The 20192-nt window shown below is 45.1% G+C and overlaps 1 protein-coding gene across 2 annotated transcripts in view; it reads right to left on the minus strand.

Annotated features, from left to right (window-relative positions):
* Nucleotides 1-578: 578 nt before the first annotated feature.
* LOC141250735 (TRAF family member-associated NF-kappa-B activator-like) overlaps nucleotides 579-20192 on the minus strand; it is a 30565-nt gene continuing 10951 nt past the window's right edge. For both annotated transcript variants that reach the window (XM_073670071.1, XM_073670076.1), the window contains 2 exons: nucleotides 17387-17919; nucleotides 579-943 (listed from right to left, as the gene is read on the minus strand). In XM_073670071.1, the coding sequence (XP_073526172.1) occupies nucleotides 728-943; nucleotides 17387-17919 (749 nt within the window). In that variant the 3' untranslated portion in view covers nucleotides 579-727. The remainder of the gene's footprint in view (nucleotides 944-17386; nucleotides 17920-20192) is intronic.

Consider the following 20192-nt stretch of genomic DNA (forward strand, 5'->3'; position numbering starts at 1 on the left):
TTGGAGATGGAAATTTCATTCTCCAGCAGAACTTGGCATCTGTCCACCATGCCAAAAGTACCAATACCTGGTTTAAAAACAACAGTATCACTGTGCTTGATTGGCCAGCAAACTCGTCTGACCTTTACCTCATAGAGAATCTATAGGGGTATTGTCAAGAGGAAGATGAGAGACACCAGACCCAACAATGCAGACGAGCTGAAGGCTGCTATCAAAGCAACCTGGGTTTCCATAACACCTCAGCAGTGCCACAGGCTGATCGTCTCCATGCCACGCCGCATTGATGCAGCAATAGATCCAAAAGGAGGCCCGACCAAATATTGAGTGCATTTACTTAGCATACTTTTCAGTAGGCCAACATTTTGGATTTTAAAAACATTTCTCAAGCTGTTGTTATAAAGTATTCTAATTTACTGAGATAATGACTTTTGTGTTTTCATTGGCTGTAAGCCATAATCATCAACATTAACAGAAATAAACACTTGAAATAGATCACTCTGTTTGTAATGGCTCTATATAATATTTGAGTTTCACTTTTTGTATTGAAGAACTGAAATAAATTAACTTTTTGACTATATTAAAATTTTGTGAGAAGCACCTGTATTTGATGATTACACAGAAGTTACACAACAAAATGGATACCACATACTCAATATGGATTCTGTTCTCTAACAACATAACAATTTTTAATGATTGGATAAAAAATATTTCTGCTACATGATCAACTTCAGGACTTTTGTCCTGCTCTTTGTGAATGGTCTAATGACGAACTTTCCATGTGTCCAGTAAGATGTCCAAGAAATTCTCCCTCAGTCGCTGCTCCAGCTGGAAATACTGCATGGCAGAACTCACATATCTGGGAGCTCAGTCCAACATCTGAGTTGACATTGACACCTTGGCCAAAGGGACAGTCTTCTGACAGACAGCCTGGACTCCATGATGACTGCAAGAAACAGAACGAGATTGACATAAATATTGGAGACCTAAATGTAAGCAATATATCTATCTATCTATCTATCTATCTATCTATCTATCTATCTATCTATCTATCTAATCTACTGTATCCATGTCCAAAACCAGATAGCATTCCAGCATATATGGTTAAAAAGGTAGCTTTTTCTATTTTCCCATGTGCTATCCAAGTTGTTTGAAGTACTATTACTATATATTTTTATTCCAAGCTCAGCATAATAGATATGAGACCAAATTAACATGTTCAAGGGATTTTCCAGAACTTTTATGTTAATGACCTATACTTTGGAGTATTCGAAAATATTAGTGCAGTGGGGGTCTGACCCCCGGCACTTCCATTGGTCAGTTGATTGAAGAGACCATTATGCACCAGACTTAGCACAGGTCCTTACATTGTATTGTGGCCCTGAATGGTACTGCAGCTCTCACTCGGTAAAGTGCCACAGATACCAATTGCATAATGTATAGAGCTGTGCCAATTTTGTGGGGTCACAGCACACAGAAACTGGAACAGCTGTGTACAATGTGCAGTGCAGTATCTGTGGATAGGTCCTTAATATTCGTCATTGAGAACACCATCTGGGTCCAGTCAGCAGTGACACACCCAGAGGGAGGAGAAGACCTAAGAGGGCCAATGAGGGGATTGAGCTGATGGCAGCAGTACAGAAACAGGTATGGAGCGGGCCAAAGACAGGTGAGCATGACCTTTTTTAATCCCTTCTCGGTGGATTCAATTTGCGCTAAATTTATTCGATGTGAATAGAATCTCACCTCCAATCATCCCCCCAAATTTAGTAATTCTGTCCAAATCAAATTTGGATACTCAACTCTAGTCATCAGTTTTGGAAACCCCCTTAAAGCACTTTTGAAGTAAATCAGAGATACAATCTGTTACCATAATAGAGGAAATAGAATCAAAGCATTAGATTATTCAATTTTCTGTAATGTAGTGATTAATGGAAGACAAGTTTAACTCAATTTTTTTAATATATTAAACATACAGAATACTCGGGAATCTTTTGTCTTTTATTCTATAAAGTACAGTAATGGAACTAGAGTTTACAGCTTAATCACAACACTCTTCTTTAATCCATTAAACAAACCTAAATCCCTGGAAATCTGTCATTTTCTGTATAATGTGTGAATAGAGAATATGTAACAGTGCATAATCACGTCCACTTATCCTTAGTCAGGAACACGTATCCACTCCTTTAAAGAGGATCACCAACACTAAGCTGCACTTTGACCCTTGAGTCACATATTGTAATAATCCGTTCACAGATATTGATGCTTGTCCCAAATGTTAGTAGTAAATATAACATTGTAAACATTTGGACTTTGTATGACACAATATATTCAAAACAAATCAGGGATTATGTAACTATCCTAGTGTCATATATCACTATATACTATTCTTGTATCAAAGCATTTTATATTTAAAGAACAGGACAGTACTGTACAGGACTGAGGTTGATGCACCTCCAAGAGTACTGTCATTGGAAGCCAACTACCGAGGCTGCAATTCATAGGGTCAATGTCACCCAGAGGTATAAGAATGTAAGAGAGATAATACCGCTCATAGTCACAATGCTGTCGGATCATGTGTTAGAGTTCTTTCAACATCAGTTTCAATGCCACTTCAGTGATTGCAATAACGTCTGTATAGAATGGAAGAACATCCCCAATGGATCTCCAGCTTTTGCATCTGCCTTCTATGCTAATTTTGTCATGTAGACAGGAGGAGGGTGGAGTTCTGCCTCTAGCTTGTTATGCTATTTTTACAGAGACAGCAAAGATGTGTATAAATCACTCGTCTGAATGAGCCCTTACACTGATAGGCTGGGATTATCCACTGCACTACTGTATTATCCAAGCAATAAAGGGATCTCAGAATATGTGACCAGGACCGGACTGTTTTACACCTGCCTCTGGAAAGCTATATAGACAAGATGTGCAGCCCAAAACATGGAACACCCCATATGTATATAGTAGAAGGAATTAAAACTTGTCGTGGTGGGATGGGGTGGCTTTTATGCTCTTTTGATCCAAATAGTGTCAACTACGTGTATTATGTTATTTACATGCATTGAATTTAGTGTTTTGTGATAATTTAATCAGCAGCGCCATCTGTTGACTTGTTCTCTCATTGCGGTCTGTTTATTTCAGCCTCATTTGTTACCTGTGCAGTCTAACTTTTGCTCCTTAGGCCTTTGAAGTTTCCCATCAGCCTCTTCACTAGCCACACCCCTTCCTTTTTGCAGCTGCCATCTTGACCCCTTGGAAACTGACATGCTGATTGTCTCTCTCTAGATTTTCAGTCGTTTTGGTTGTTTACCTCAACATAGCACAGTCGTTGAGTTATTATGTTCACTCGTTAGCTGTTACGCTCATGCCCGGACTGTTTGGCGTGAGTGTGGTTAGTGGTCCCACTGGGCCACGAACTGAGGAGTGCCTGGAGGGGCATGACTAGGGGCCTCGCCAGATCCGACCACGAACACACGGCAGCTGCTCCAGGTCAGACCCCGGTCACAGCTGTTGACCCACACCGGGGAATGCAGGAATGGGCAGGTTTGGCTGGTATGCAGACAGGCGGGTACTGGCAGGCATAACTGGTATGCAGACAGACGGGTACTGGCAGGCACGGCTGGAATACAGACAGGCAGGTACTGGCAGGTAGGTAAACAGGCTGGATAGGGACCAGTACAGACTGGGATACAGAAACAGAGCCGCAGGTGCGGAGGACAAGCAGAGCAGAGCCGCAGATGCGGAGGACAAGTGGAGCAGAGCAGAGCCACAGGTTCGGAGGACAAGTGGAGCAGAGCCGCAGGTGCGGAGGACAAGCGGAGCAGAGCAGAGCCGCAGGTGCGGAGGACAAGCGGAGCAGAGCAGAGCCGCAGGTGCGGAGGACAAGCGGAGCAGAGCCGCAGGTGCAGAGGACAAGCAGAGCAGAGCCGCAGGTGCGGAGGACAAGCGGAGCAGAGCCGCAGGTGCAGAGGACAAGCAGAGCAGAGCCGCAGGTGCGGAGGACAAGCGGAGCAGAGCAGAGCCGCAGGTGCGGAGGACAAGCAGAGCAGCGCAGAGCCGCAGGTGCGGAGGACAAGCGGAGCAGAGCAGAGCCGCAGGTGTGGAGGACAAGCGGAGCAGAAGGTGCGCAGGACAAGCGGAGCAGAACAAAGCCGCAGGTGCAGAGGACAAGCGGAGCAGAGCAGAGCCGCAGGTGCGGAGGACAAGCGGAGCAGAGCAGAGCCGCAGGTGCGGAGGACAAGCGGAGCAGAGCCGCAGGTGCAGAGGACAAGCAGAGCAGAGCAGAGCCGCAGGTGCGGAGGACAAGCGGAGCAGAGCAGAGCCGCAGGTGCGGAGGACAAGCGGAGCAGAGCCGCAGGTGCAGAGGACAAGCGGAGCAGAGCAGAGCCGCAGGTGCGGAGGACAAGCGGAGCAGAGCAGAGCCGCAGGTGCGGAGGACAAGCGGAGCAGAGCCGCAGGTGCAGAGGACAAGCAGAGCAGAGCCGCAGGTGCGGAGGACAAGCGGAGCAGAGCCGCAGGTGCAGAGGACAAGCAGAGCAGAGCCGCAGGTGCGGAGGACAAGCGGAGCAGAGCAGAGCCGCAGGTGCGGAGGACAAGCAGAGCAGCGCAGAGCCGCAGGTGCGGAGGACAAGCGGAGCAGAGCAGAGCCGCAGGTGTGGAGGACAAGCGGAGCAGAAGGTGCGCAGGACAAGCGGAGCAGAACAAAGCCGCAGGTGCAGAGGACAAGCGGAGCAGAGCAGAGCCGCAGGTGTGGAAGAAAAGCGGAGCAGAGCAGAGCTGCAGGTACGGAGGACAAGCGGAGCAGAGCAGAGCCGCAGGTGCTGAGGACAAGTGGAGCAGAGCAGAGCCGCAGGTGCAGAGGACAAGCGGAGCAGAGCAGAGCTGCAGGTGTGGAGGACAAGCGGAGCAGAGCAGAGCCGCAGGTGCGGAGGACAAGCGGAGCAGGGCAGAGTAGAGCCGCAGGTGCGGGCAGACAGGACAGGGCTCTGTTCACATGGAACAGACAGGGAAACACCGGAAGATAGCTAGAACACAGGAGGTAGATACGGAGGCAGGGAAACAGGACAAGCAGAAACAGATACACAAGGTACTTGCTATGAAGTAGCGAGTGGACACAAAACTCACAAACAGAAGTACAGAGACAATGAGTAGGAGTTAGGTAATGGTTCAGACACTGCAGAAAAAGGGAAGGATCAGACATAGAGACAAACAGGTAACGGGCTGGGACACAGTTCAGACAGGAACTGACACTGGAACGAGATACAGGTAACGGGCCTGGGTACTCAGCCCCCAGGGTGGCGAAAACAGACAAGATTCAGGACAGGACCTAGCAACTCACAGTTGCACAGAACACACTGAAAGAAAGTGTTGCTCAGGCACCTTCCACTGGGTGGAGGAGGTTTAAGTATCCAGTGACTCACAGCAATAGGCTGGGGACACATTAGGACTGCGCACACTGTAACTTTAAGAATCAGGAAGTGCCAGCGCCGCCTCCCTAAGCCAGCAGACAAAAGACAAGCACACAGCAGGTAGAGAAGCATAGTGTGCAGCCTGGACTGGTAGGTAAGTTGGCGGTCTTGCATGGTGGGAGATGGTAAGCCATGCCAGCATGCCGACAGGGATGTTACATTAGCACTCACCGTATTGTCTGTTGCAGCTGCTCTGTTCTTCATGATGCCTTATTGCACAGTCTCTTATGCCTTTATAGCTATCTCAGCTATTCGGCATGTGATGTAATTACATTGTGTGCGTCCTGTACCATACGTAATGCTATATATCTCAGATATGCTATATACTTTGTACTGAGTATTTTCATTTTTCTTGTAGTTTTACACTGATCCTATCAGTAAAAGTTATAAAGGACCCCCTATGTCTAGCTCAATGCATCGATAGGAAAGAGTTTCTGTCAGCTCATTCTCCCTGAACAGAGTGAGGGTGTCAGAATAGTAAAACAACTACTACAGAACGGGATTAAAGCACAGACACTGGTTTCTATCAATGAGCAGCTAACCCGCATACATACACAATGTGAGATAGAGGATCTGAAGATTACACCACTCGCTACCATGTAAGCTCAACAGCTTCAAAGAAGTCTGCGAGCAGCACCACAATTGCCACTGCCAGGGCGAAGGCAGAAGTTGCCAAAGTGAGAGCTGCCTTAACTGAAAAGGAGTTGAAATTAAAGAAGGAGAAAGCACATCTAGAAGCCAACCTTCCAAAACTTGCTGTGGACAAGGAAGCGGCAGCAGCAGAAGCCGAGGCACAGGCTTTAGAAGAAGCAGTATGCTGCACTAGTGAAAATTCCAGCATAAGACCTGGACCCAAACTTAGTCATCATGATTAGTGATGAGCGAGCGTGCTCGCAACTGCTCGGTACTCGCCCGAGCATCTCATTGCTCGAGTACTTCCGGGTTACTCGGGCAGGAGCTCCGGTCCCCGCCACACATGTTTGGTGCTCTTTAGACAGCAAATAAACATGTGGGGATTGCCTGCCACTCACTGTAATGCTGTAGTCATGTTGGTTGTGGCATTACAGTGACTGGCTGGGCGCATAGAGTCCTTGGGTCTATAGAAAACCTGGTGCCGCTATGCTCATCACAGTCTACCCTGGAAACAGGCAGAGTAGGGAGAGGTGCTGCTGAGTGAGGAATTGGCGGTTTATTAGTTAGGTAGAGGTATTCCATAGCAAGATATATATCCATCTGAACTAAGAGTCCTTCTAAGGACTAATCCAGCGGCATATATTACTGTTGATAGCAGGAGTTAGGCAGGAAGAGTTTGTGTACACTCTATACAGAAGAATAGGGTCCATTGCATGTTCTGTCTACTGCTGTTACAGATATCCATAGCCCTAGATATCAGGGCTATTTTTTTTGGTCTTAATTCTGATTATTTGCTTAAAAAGCAATACACCACACCATTTTACTGCTCCATTTGCTTGTTAGCAGAATACAGACAGATTTTATTTATTTTTTATTCGCATTGCTGTATTGTGGAAGCAGAGAAACTTGTCCATCATTAGACGTGATCCCATATTACTGAATTCAAAGCAAAGCCACAATAAGAAGAATTAATATTCCCCCAAGATTCAAGAAAAAAACACAGCAAAAAAGGCAAGAGTGTTTACCTGCCAGAACTCAGAACTAGTGCACTACCAGGATGCAGCAAGCCCAAATAATAAAGATGGCGGCAACAGAGGTGCAAAATACCGATGAGACAATCACTCACAACCTACCATTTCATGGAAGGGATGATTGCTTAGCACTAGAATTACTACTACTACTACTGCCATAATAATTGTGACAGTTTTTGGAGCGTGCCAAATATTACACTCCAGTTAAAGTCAGCCAGTTGTGTGTTGTTCAACCTATTCACACTTGGTTGCTGACCAATATCATACTAATAGGCCACTGCCTAAAACCATGGCCATCAGACGTGATAAGATATTACTGCGGTAATAATCGTCACATTTTTTGGGGCGTGACAAATATTATGCTCCAGTTAAAGTCAAACAGTTGTGTGTTGTTGAACCTATTCACACTTTGTCGCTGACCAATACCATATCTCTAACGCCACTGCCTAAAATCATGGTAAGACAGATCAGATATTGGCACTAATAATCCAGAATTTTTTGGGAGTGTGCCACATATTACACCCCATTTCAAGTCTGCCAGCTGTGTGTTGTTAAACCTATTCACACTTAGTCGCTGACCAATACCACACTACAAGGCCATTGCCTAAAACCGTGGTCATCACACATGATCACATATTGCTGCGGTAATAATATAGAATTTTTTGGGAGTGTGCCAGATATTACACTCCATTTAAAGTCTGGCAGTTGTATGTTGTTCAAAGCTATTCACACTTGGTCGCTGACCAATATCACACTAATAGGCCATTGCCTAAAACCGTGGTCATCACACGTGATCCCATATTATGGCGATAATAATACAGACATTTAGTGGAGCGTGCCAAATATTATACTCCATTTAAAATGGGCAAGGCACATGGCAAGGGAACGCGAAGTGGACGTGATGGTGATGGTACACGCAGAGGCCAAGGCCATGGGCAAGATGAAACTGTGCCTGCTGAGGGACCACAACAAAAACCCACATCATGTTGAACTACCTTACTGTCCCAATTACTAGGGGGCTGCGGAACACCACTCTTGAAGCCAGAGCAGTGTGAAAAGGTTGTTGGTTTGATAGCAGATAATGCTTCCAGTCAGATTGCCACCACCACCACCCTGTCTTCCACACAGTCCAGTCTCAGTAGCTGATCCTCCTTCCTCCCACCATGCCGAGTGCCCGAGGACAAGTGATCCCACACTTGGAAGAGCTGTTCACTTTTCCATTTATAGATTCGGGCCTCTTGCCCCACCCGCTTCAAGTGGGGCAAGAGGAGATCGCATGTAGTGATACCCAAATATTTGAGCAGCCACGGTCACACAAAGGCAACGGTGGGAAAGTGCAATTACTGTCGCAAGAAATGGATGATGATGATAAGACACAATTGCCATCAGGAGGAGGCCCAGGGTGCGTACATGGAAGACGAGGTGGTGGACGATGAAGTCACTGACCCAACCTGGCAAGGTGACATGCATAGCAAGGACAGCAGCACAGAGGGGGAGTGAGGCGTAGGATCACAATAGGCAGGAACAAGCAGTGGGGTGGCCACAGACACAAGGCGGGCAACTGTTCCCTGGAACACCAACTTGAGGCAAGTTGCCAGTCCAACTGTTAGGTCTTCCAAAGTCTGGCTCTTTTTTAAAGACTGCCCAGATAACCCCAAAAAGGTCATTTGCAACCTCTGCCATGCTATCATCAGCAGGGGCAGCAAAACTACCAGCCTGACCACCACCACCAGCATGCTCAGGCACATGACAGCAAAGCACCCGACTAGTTGGGCCGAACCCCAGGGTCCAGAAACAGTGTCTGTGGGTGACACCATTGCCTGTTCCGCTGTTGTGCGTGCATGCCAATCGCCTGTCCATGGTGCAGGCGAAGATGCCTCCTGCCCTGGACCTGTCATTAGACACTCTTAACCACCACCATCAACAACCAAGTCCATGCCCTTCCCCCAGCACAGCATTTAGTTGTCCCTACCCCAGTTCTTTGAACGCAAGTGCAAATACGCATCCAAGGCCCAGAGGCCACACTTCTAAACTCCCACATTTTTCGAATGCTTGCACTTGAAATGTTGCCTTTTAGGTTCGTGGAGATGGAATCTTTCTGCAACCTGATGGCAGCGGCCGTCTCTCGGTACTCGGTCCCCAGCCGCCACTATTTCTCCCAGTGTGCCGTCCCCGCCTTATACAAGAACGTGTCACAGAACATTACCCTTTCTCTCAACAACGCAGTTACTGGGAAGGTCCAGCTAACCACGGACACATTGACAAGTGCTTGTGGCCAGCGACGGTACATCTCGCTGACGGGACACTGGGTTGATAGAGTGGAAGCCGGGACCCAGTCGGACCCTGGGACGGAACACGTCCTTCTGATGCAGAGGATTGTGGGTCCTGGGTCAATCAGGGTTGCCCCTACATTCTATAGCTCCTGCACCTCTTCCTCGGCCTCCATCTGTTAGAACCCTCCTGTTTGTTTTTTCCATCTTGTGTTTTGCGGTCACGTGACCATCTGCCTTTATATTCCAGCTCTGCCCTTTTGGCTGTGCTGGACTTCAGTGTTTGACTGTTTCTCTAGCCAGGTGCTTCTGTGCCTTTCTCTGTCAGTTCGCTTGTTCTTCTGGGACCTCTAGTACCTTTTTCTCAGTTTGTTTTTTTGTGTTCTGCAACAACTTCTCTGTTTAGGAGGTATTCCATTTTTTTGTCCCAGTCCTTAGTTCTTTTAGGGACCCCTCCCTTTATGCTATAGGTCTTCGTTCAGACTAGCCGAGGACTAAGGTGGGTCTGTTCGCTAGGAACAGGTAGCCTGCTACATCGTAGGGATTCAGCTTAGTCTTACTGTAGGGACAGCTTTCCCTTTTCTTTCCTTAGTTCATGCTGCAGATCATAACACCATCTCTGAAATGACCACATCAGTCAGAAGCTGGAAGCACTGCCTCAGCCAAGCGGCAACAGGCTGCGCTGAAGCTAATATGCTTAGGTGACAAACCGAACACCACTGCAGAGTTGTTGACAGCTGTAAAAGAGTAGGTAGATCTGTGGTTGTCACCTCTGAACCTACAGCCAGGCATGGTCGTGTGTGACAATGGCCGGAACCTGGTGGCGGCTCTAAGATAGGCAAGCTCGCACACGTACCATGCCTGGTCCATGCGCTCAACCTAGTGGTTCAGTTGTTATGATCTGCAACAAGTACTAAGGAAAGAAAGGGGAAAACTGTCCCTACAGTAAGACTAAGCTGAATCCCTACGATGTAGCGGGCAGCCTGTTCCTAGCAAACAGACTCGCCTTTGTCCTCGGCTAGTCTGAACAAAGACCTATAGCAAAAGGGGAGGGGTCCCTAAAAGAACTAAGGACTGGAACAAAAAAGGGACACCTCCTAAACAGAGAAGTTGTTGCAGAACACAAAAAGACAAACTGACAAAAAAGTAATAGAGGTCCCAGAAGGACTAAGCAAACTGACAGAGATAGGCACCGAAGCACCTGGCTAGAAAAATAGTCAAACAACACTGAAGTCCAGCACAGCCAAAAGGGCGGAGCTGGAATATAAAGGCAGGTGGTCAGGTGACCGCAAAACACAAGATGGAAAAAAAACAAACAGGAGGGTTCTAACAGTATCCCCTCTTTTATGAGGATCCTCTGGATCCTCCAGGACCAGGCCTATACGGAAACCTCCTGTGGAAAGCTCTAACAAGCCTAGGAGCAGAGACATCATCCGCCCTTACCCAGGAGTTATCTTCGGGACCGAAACCCTTCCAGGAGACAAGATACTGTAATCTCCCTCTATGCCATCTAGAATTCAAGATACGAGAAATTTCATATTCGCCGTCTTCCACCACAGGAGGAACTGTGACAGTAGAATCCCTATCTGATACATCAGCCTTTTTCAACAAGGAAACATGAAACACAGGATTAATCTTCCAGGAAGTAGGGACATCCAACCTAACCGCAGACGGGTTAACAACCTGAAGCACTTTAAATGGACCCACAAACTTAGGACCCAGTTTCTTATAGGGAATCCTCAACCGCAGGTTCTTTGAGGACAACCAAACCATGTTACCCACAGTAAACAAAACCTCCTTACGTTTCCTGTCAAAATACTTATTGGACTTCTTGTTAGCCTCTTGAAGGTTGCAATGTCCTTTAGTCCAAACTCTCTCCAAATCACCGGAAAAGTTTTTCCTCCTCCGTTACCGCTGACCCCAATTTGGAGAACGAACCAAAAGTCAGATGTCTCCCAGTACAACAAAAAAAAGAAGAACACCCAGCAGACGAGGATGTATGATTGTTAAGAGCAAATTGTGCAAGAGGCAGAATCTCAGACCACACCTCTTGATTGTCCGCCACAAAGCAACGCAAAAACTGTTCAACATCCTGGTTCTTTCTTTCAGTCTGTCCATTAGACTCAGGATGATACCCAGATGAAAATGACAAATGGACTCCCAACCTGTCACAAAAAGCACGCCAAAAGAGAGCCACAAACTGAGGTCCTCTATCAGAAACAATATCCGTGGGAACGTCATGCAGCTTGACAATCTCCTTAACAAACGCCTTAGCGAGTGTCTTGGCGCAGGGCAACTTAATGAATGGAACCAAATGACACATCTTACTAAAACAGTCCACGACCACCCAGATGACAGTAAAACCCTCGGACACAGGAAGATCAGTAATAAAATCCAATGTGAGATGCGTCCAAGGCACACTAGGAACCTCCAGAGGGCAAAGCAACCCCGCAGCAGGAGTATGTGAAGCTTTTGACCTAGCACACACTGTACATTGACGCACCCACTTGATGACTTCCTTCTGCCATCCAGGCCAACAAAAACTGCGACTGATAAGTCTCTTAGTCTCCGAAATTCCTGGATGACCTGCCAACCGAGACTCATGACACTCCACAAACAAATCTCTCCTAAAGGCTCTAGGCACGAACAACCTCCCATGGGGAGTGTTAGATAGGGCATCATCTTGAGCTTTCAGAATCCCATTCTCCAAAACGGAGTCCAATGCCGCCACCACAACTCCTTTCTGTAAAATGCTCTCCTCCTCCTCGGCACCGACCGTAGGAGAGAAGCTGCGAGATAAAGCATCGGCTTTAACATTCTTAGTACCAGGGATATAGGTAACAGAAAAATGAAACCGAGAAAAAAAAAGTGCCCACCTAGCTTGACGGGCATTCAAGCGCTTGGCAGCATCCAGATAGATCAAATTCTTATGATCTGAAAAAACCTGAATAGGAAATCTAGCGCCTTCCAAAAAATGACGCCAATATTCAAACGAGAGTTTAATAGCCAGCAACTCTCGATTTCCAACATCATAATTAAGTTCGGTTTACGAAAATTCTTTCGAAAAGAAGGCACAAGGATGTACTCCATTCCTGTTCTCCTGAGACAAAACTGCTCCGATCCCCACCGATGAAGCATTGACCTCGACCAAAAAAGGCTTGGTCTCATCAGGCTGCATAAGGATAGGGGCAGAACTGAACCTCTCTTTGAGATACTTAAACGCTTCAATGGCCTCAGTAGTCCACTGGACCTTATTCGCACCTCTCCTGGTGAGATCGGTTAGAGGCTTAACAATTACAAAAAAATTCTTAATGAATTTCCTGTAATAATTGGCAAAACTCAAAAATCTCTGTATAGATTTCAAACCAATAGGCCTAGGCCATTCCTGCACAGCCTGAACCTTCACCAGGTCCATCTCAAAGCCCTCACTGGAGACAATGTAGCCCAAAAAACTAATTTTCTGCACAGCGAACTCACATTTCTCCAGCTTAGCAAAGAGTGAATTATCACTCAACAACTGCAAAACTTCATGCACACTCTGCCAGTGGGACTCTAGATCTGATGAATAAATCAAAATGTCATCCAAATACACAACCACATTCTTGCCAATCAAAGGTCCCAGGATGTCATTAATAAGGTTCTGAAAAAATGCAGGTGCATTGGTAAGACCAAAAGGCATCACCAGATTCTCAAAATGACCTACCGGAGTGTTAAAAACAGTTTTCCATTTATCACCCTCCTTCACTCGTAACAAATTGTATGCCCCCCGGAGATCAATTTTAGAGAACCACTTGGCCGCCACCAACTGGTTAAACAAGTCAGGAATTAACGGCAATGGGTAGGAATTGCGTACGGTAATCTTATTAATTTCACGAAAATCCAGACATGGATGTAAACCCCTGTCCTTTTTTTTAACAAAGAAAAATACAATTGCCACAGGCGACTTAGAAGGTCTAATGTGACCAGCAGCCAGGCTAGTCTCTATGTACTCCTGCAAGGCTTTTCTTTCAGGGATAGTCAGATTAAACAAGCGACTCTTGGGAAGAGTAGCTCCCGGAACAAACTCAATGGCGCAATCATAATCCCTATGAGGAGGTAAAACTTGCGACGACTCCTCTGAAAAAACCCTCCAAAAATCTTGAATAGGTACCGGTAATTCCCCTTTTTCCACAGACGCAATGCGACCATTATGACATTTATCATAGCACTTCGGACTCCAAGACATAATCACATTAGTAGACCAGTCCAGTAAAGGATTGTGCAGTTTTAACCAAGGCAAACCTAGAACAACCGGAGAGGGTAAATTATCTAATACAACCAAGTCCAAAATTTCTTGGTGAACTCCATTGATAGTGAGGGGAAATGCAGCAACCTTGTGAGTAATACATTTCAAGGGAGTGTTATCAATTGCAATCACAGAAATAGGTGATGACAAAGGTTTGGATCTCAATTTAAGTTTTTCCAAAAACCCTTTATCGATGACATTAAGTGTTGAACCACAATCCACAAATACCTGAAATTCAATCAAATTTTCCTGCAAAGTAGTACTCCCAGAAAGAAATACTCCTGCAGAGCGTAAACAAGCTATACAGGCGTAACTGACCTTTTTTTTTCTTTACTTAAACAAAGCTCACAATACTTAATCAAATGGTCAGCTTTACCACAATAAAGACACAATCCCTAGGCGAACCTCTGGTCTCTTTCCTGACAGGGAACCTCAATCGGTTCTCCGCCGTCAGAGCAGATTTTCTGGGGACAAGGACCTGGCATTACAGGAATCTTTACCTCATTCTGCCTAAATCTCAGTCTCCTATCCACACAAACAGCTAATTGCATGGCATCCTGCAGAGTCTCAGGGGAATGCAATAAGCAAATCCTTAACCCTTTCACTCAGACCAGCAAGAAATAGACATTTCTGAGCAGGATCATTCCATTTGACTTCTGAAGCCCATCTTCTAAAGTGTGTGCAATAATTTTCAACATCACCTGACCCCTGATTCAAACGCCTGAGTTCTGCCTCAGCAGATGAGATTCGATCAGGATCATCATATAATAGACCCATAGCAGAAAAAAAATCTTCTACAGACCTTAAACATGGATCATTAGGTTGGAGAGAAAAGGCCCACCCCTGTGGTTCTTTTCGCAAAAGTGACATAATAAAACCAACGCGCTGTGATTCTTTCCCAGAGGACCTTGGTCTCAAACAAAAATATAACAAACAAGCATTTTTAAAGGAAAAAAAATCTTGCTGTTTACCATAAAAAACATCAAGCAGTCCTACCTTGGGTTCCACAAAATGCGCTCCAGAACAGCTACTCACGTGTTGCTGGAGCTCGGCCACCTCCAGAGACAATCCCTGCAAGCGTTGAAATCCTGGACGGAGACCATACTGATCCCCGAATTTCTTTCCTTTTAGTTTTTTGGGCTGGACTTACTGTTATGATCTGCAACAAGTTCTAAGGAACGAAAGGGGAAAACTGTCCCTAAAGTAAGACTAAGCTGAATCCTACGATGTAGCGGGCAGCCTGTTCCTAGCGAACAGACCCGCCTTAGTCCTTGGCTAGTCTGAACGAAGACCTATAGCAAAAGGGGAGGGGTCCCTAAAAGAACTAAGGACTGGAACAAAAAAGGGACACATCCTAAACAGAGAAGTTGTTGCAGAATACAAAAAGACAAACTGACAAAAAAGTACAGCAAAAAGGGCGGAGCTGAAATATAAAGGCAGGTGGTCACGTGACCGCAAAACACAAGATGGAAAAAAAACAAACAGGAGGGTTCTAGCATCAGTGGTTTTTCAAAACCTACCTGGATCTGCCTGAGCAACTTGTCAAAGTACGCCGCGTGTTTGCCCATTTTTGAAAGTCACCTACAGCTTCCGCCGTCCTTGTCGTGCTTTAGCAGTGTTTGCAGCTTCCAGCTCACTGACAGGTGTGTGATGTCACCACACATTGGAACTCAACTTTGCATATGTTGGGACGGATTTGTGAGCAGTAGAGGGCAGTTGTTGAGTACCAGCTTCAACATGCCCATCGTTATTCAAGTCAACCTCCGCACATAAGAGCTGATGAGTGGGCATGGATGTCAGACATCTATGCCATCCTCCAAAACTTTGAGGACTCCACCAAGATGGTGAGTGGTGAGGACGCCATCATTAACATCACCATCTTGCTTCTCTGTCTACTGAAACACTCGCTGCTCACAATTAAAGAGGAGGCATTGCAGGCACAGCACGATGAGATGGAGCAAGGAACCATACAGGGTGATGCCACACAGCCCAACCTCGTCTCATCTCAACGCGGACTCGGTGATAATGAGGAGGAGGAAGACGAGGAGGAGGAGAAACGGGAGCTGTTTTCCTGTGAAACAAACGGTACTACTCACACAACTGTCATACCGTCTCTTCAGCATGGCCTGAGGAGAGGGAGAATGAGGGGGAAGAGGATGAGGAGGAGAGCATAGACAGTTGTCCTCTTGGTCAGGACAGGGAAGACTTGGCTATTGCGAGTCTGGAACACATGCTGACTTTCCTCTGCCTTTCCCGTGACCCTCGCGTTCCACACATTTTGGCCGACAGTAATTACTGGTTGGTCACACTTCTAGACCCACACTGCAAGGAGAACTTTCTATCTCTCCTTCCCATGGCGGAGAGGTCTAGTAAAATGTATCAGTACCAGAAGAGGAATTATTAAAAAAATTCCCATCTGAAAAAGTTGGTGGCAGAGGTCACAGTTTCTTGGACAACCAAGGAGTACAGGTGAGGGAGACACAAATAGGATGCAGCAGAGACAGGGGAACACTGTCAAAGGTGTGGGACAGTTTTCTCAGACTCTCCCAGCGCCCAGGCCTTGATGTGCGGGGTACTCTGACAAGGAGGGAAAAGTTTTGGAAGATGCTGAAGGAGTACCTTGCCACCTTGCCGACCATACTAACACCCTCTGTGATTCCTCTGTGCCTTATAACTATTGAGAATCCAAGCTGGACACGTGGCATGAACTGGCTCTCCACGCCTTGGAGGTCCTGGCCTGCCCTACCGCTAGTGTTTTGTCAGAGCGGGTTTTTAGTGCCGCTGGGGGCATTATAACTGATAGGCGTATACACCTGTCAACGGAAAATGCTGACAGGCTGACTCTTATAAAAATGAACAAAGGCTGAATTGTGCCAGACTTCTCAACACCACCAGATGATAGCAGCGGAACATAAAGTCAAATCCAGTGGCTTTTTTGTGTGTGTGTGTGGGGGGGGTTCTATTCCCATGCACCTCTTCACACCCAGACATGGGTATACACTTCCTGATTTTGTCTATTTTCTGTTGTTCTCCTTCTCCTCATCCTCTACCACCATATCACCAAGGTGACCGTGATACAACACCCACATAATTTTTTTAAGGGTGTTTATGATGCCCGTAGGAAATTTTTTTAGAGGCCTACCTCTAACATTGCGTATGTTATACAGTATGTTTATGTATACCCCCAGGGTTAAATGTTTTTCAGCTCACGCACTTTTGGCAGCCTTTGCAGTCACTGCACACACGATAACAGTGTAGGAGACCCACTCTTTTATAATGGAAACATTTTTTTTACAGAGGCCCTCCTCTATGTCTCTTCAAAGGGATATTGGGGTGTGTCCAAATTTTTGGCAGCCCTTGCAGTCAATGCATACGCAATAACAGTATAGGAGACTCATAGAATAACATTAGTCCGAGTGCAATCTGATGTTTTGTCGGATCGTCCTCGGACAGAAAATAGGGCTTTCTGCACTTGCCCTAAGGGTAATGATATCCCACATTTTTAAGTGTACTTACACATTTCCAGAAGAAATAGCAGAAGATTGACACAACATAGAGAAAAGATGCATGGCTATTACATGGGGTATTATGGTATTCAAGTATTTATTAAAATAAAAATTCTCAGGATATCTGAAAAGTATATTTTAAGAGCAGAGAAAAACATATCACTTTATGGTACGTAGTAGAAAATTATTTCCATACCTGGGCTGGTCCTCGCACTCCATTAGAATTCTTATGTTGTTCCAAAAATGCTTCAAGCGATGTGTCCTTTGAATGCAGGAAGCTTATATCTTCTTCGTACATGTTTAATAAGCTAAAATTATGATCTCTAGTCAAAAAGTCAAGATATAATTTTGCAGGGGCTATTTTACCTCCCACATTGTCCATAGCCAAAAATTTTGGAGTGTAATTTTGGATAAATAAAGCATAGTTAGAATTTACTCCTTTTTTATCCAACGTGATATCTGGACATGGTATACTAACAGTTGCCTCTTCTTTATCAGTCGCACTGGCCAGGAAATTGTATTGGTCCTCACACGGTGGAAACCGTATATCTAAGTCCAACAGTAGACCGGAACGTTCTTTTGGATCTATAGGCACAAGCACACCGTTGGCATTACTCTTGGAGACTTCGACACATTGGTCTTCTTTAACTTTCAACCTGAAGAACGGACTTTCAGAGCAAGCGTCATCCCCTGTGTCGGTGCACTGGATTGGTTTTGAAACTGGCATTTCTGCAATATGAAACATGATGTTGCCCTTGGTATAGGTTGTTAAGGCAGTACATAGTGCAAGCACCAAACATTACATAATACTATGTAGTGCTAATTCCCCGAAAAAAAGATCACTGACCTATTGGGACATATGAGGCAGAGTTGGCACGGGGTGTCGACAGAATAGGGTATAGGGACTATTATAGAAAAACAAAATTCATCAGCTCACCACTTCCAGTTAACAATAGTAGCTTGTTGCAGTGAATGGAAAAGGGTGTGGACCGGTTCCCAGGATGTGAATAAGGTAAAGTGAATAATTTCAGCATCCGCAATTGAAAAAAAGTGGTTTATTTTATAAAAACATATTTATTTGGTCACTCCAAAATTTCAAAGACAAAAAAATGTAAAGAAACACTTGGCCTACGCGTTTCATGCCCATGCAAGGCCCTTAGTCATAGATATGATGATGTTGAGATTTGGGCTTTGTTTGGGCCATATCATTACTTTCAAGACTCATTGTTCTTTACACTAAAAATAGTTTTTAATGGCATTAGCTATATGTTTTGCGTAATTGTTATGCTATAGAATAAATTTAGAGCAAGTAGGGTACCTCACTGATGGCATTGCATGATTGATAAATATCTGCTTATATTTCTCAGAATTGAGGACACCAAGAAATGAGCAACATTAAGGACCTTATATGCAGTGGTTGACCAAGAAGAGTGCAGAATAAAGATACATCATGCTTACTTCCCTTAAAACTCAGAAGATGTCTGGCATTGCTATCAGCTCTGAACTGGCAGCAATTAGTGTGACCAAGCTACACTTATCTGTTGTTTTGAGAAGACTGGCAAGAAGTAGTCTTCATGGAAGTACTTTTGCTAAAAATGATACCTGCGACATGGAAACAAGGCCAAGTGATTCAACCATGCACGAACGCATAAGGGTGCAGAAAAATGGCAGCAGGTGCTCTGGAGTAAAAATTGGAAATATTTGGCTGTAACAGAAGGCACAGGTACAATAATGAGTGTCTGCAGGCAGCAGTGAGACATGGTTGAGTTTCTTTGCAAATTTGGGGCTGCATATCAGCAAATGGAGTTGGGAATTTGGTCAGTATTAACGGTGTCCTCAATGCTGAGAAATACAGACAGATACGTATCTATCATGTAATACCATCAGGAAGATGTCTGGCTCACAATTTATTCTTCAGCAGGACAATGATTCCAATGGCATTAAGAACTATCTTCAGTGTAAAATAAGAACAAGGAGTCTTAAAAATAATGACATGGCCCCCACAGAGCCCTGATCTCAATATCATTGAATCTGTGTGGGATTATGCGAAGAGACAGAAGGATTTGTGTAAGTCTACATCCACAGAAGATCTGTGGATAGTTCTCAAAGATATTTGGAACAACCTACCTGCAAAGTTTCATCCAAAACTGTGTGCAAGTGTACCTAGAAAGATTGATGCTTTGATGCTGTTTTGAAGGCCTATGTTGGACATACCAAATATTGATTTGATTTAATTTTCTCTTTTGCTGACTCACTATGCATTTTGTTACCTGATAAAAATAAACAATTAACACTTCTATTTTTTAAAGCATTCCTACTTTGCAGCATTTTTCCACACCCGTCTAAATCATTTACACAGTACTGCAGTTTGTATTTGCTATTGACTTCAACATTGGTAGGCTATCCTTAGGACAAGTCATCTATTTCAGATCAGCGGAGTGCCACTCCTACCAAACCCACTGATCAGCTAGCTGAATAACCACAGTGCTCCAAATAGTGAAACATCCACATTGTTTATAAGGAAAAGTTGCATATTTTAGTAATCTCTGTGTCTAGTATAATAGCTCATTGCAGCACAGTGCCATTTACGGTAAGGGGATGGTCTAGAGCTGCAGTAGTATTGCATGATCTGTTGCAGTAGTTAAAACTGTGACTATGTAGTTAGACTGAGACTCAGGTACTACTACTGAAACATAGTGGCTGTTTTGTCAGTGGGAGACTTCCTCATGGGAATAACCCCTGTGACATGTAAGACTGGTATGTCATAAAACATTGTTGTGAAAACGTTGGGGAAAAGTGAATTATTTTTTTGATCAAATTAAGTATAAAACTCATGATTAAAGGGAACCTGTCACCAGAAATAATGCTATTAACCTGCAGATATGCAATTAATAGTGTTATTATGCTGCCCGGCGCCTGCACACTGCCGAATGCAGTGGGGAGAAAATTAACTTTATTCTCCCCAGCAGCATTTGGTTTCAGTCATAATTCCAAGAATGCTT

The sequence above is a fragment of the Phyllobates terribilis genome, unplaced genomic scaffold (genome assembly GCF_046119375.1).
Source record: "Phyllobates terribilis strain yellow unplaced genomic scaffold, ASM4611937v1 Scaffold_2__4_contigs__length_985480577, whole genome shotgun sequence".
NCBI lineage: Eukaryota > Metazoa > Chordata > Amphibia > Anura > Dendrobatidae > Phyllobates > Phyllobates terribilis.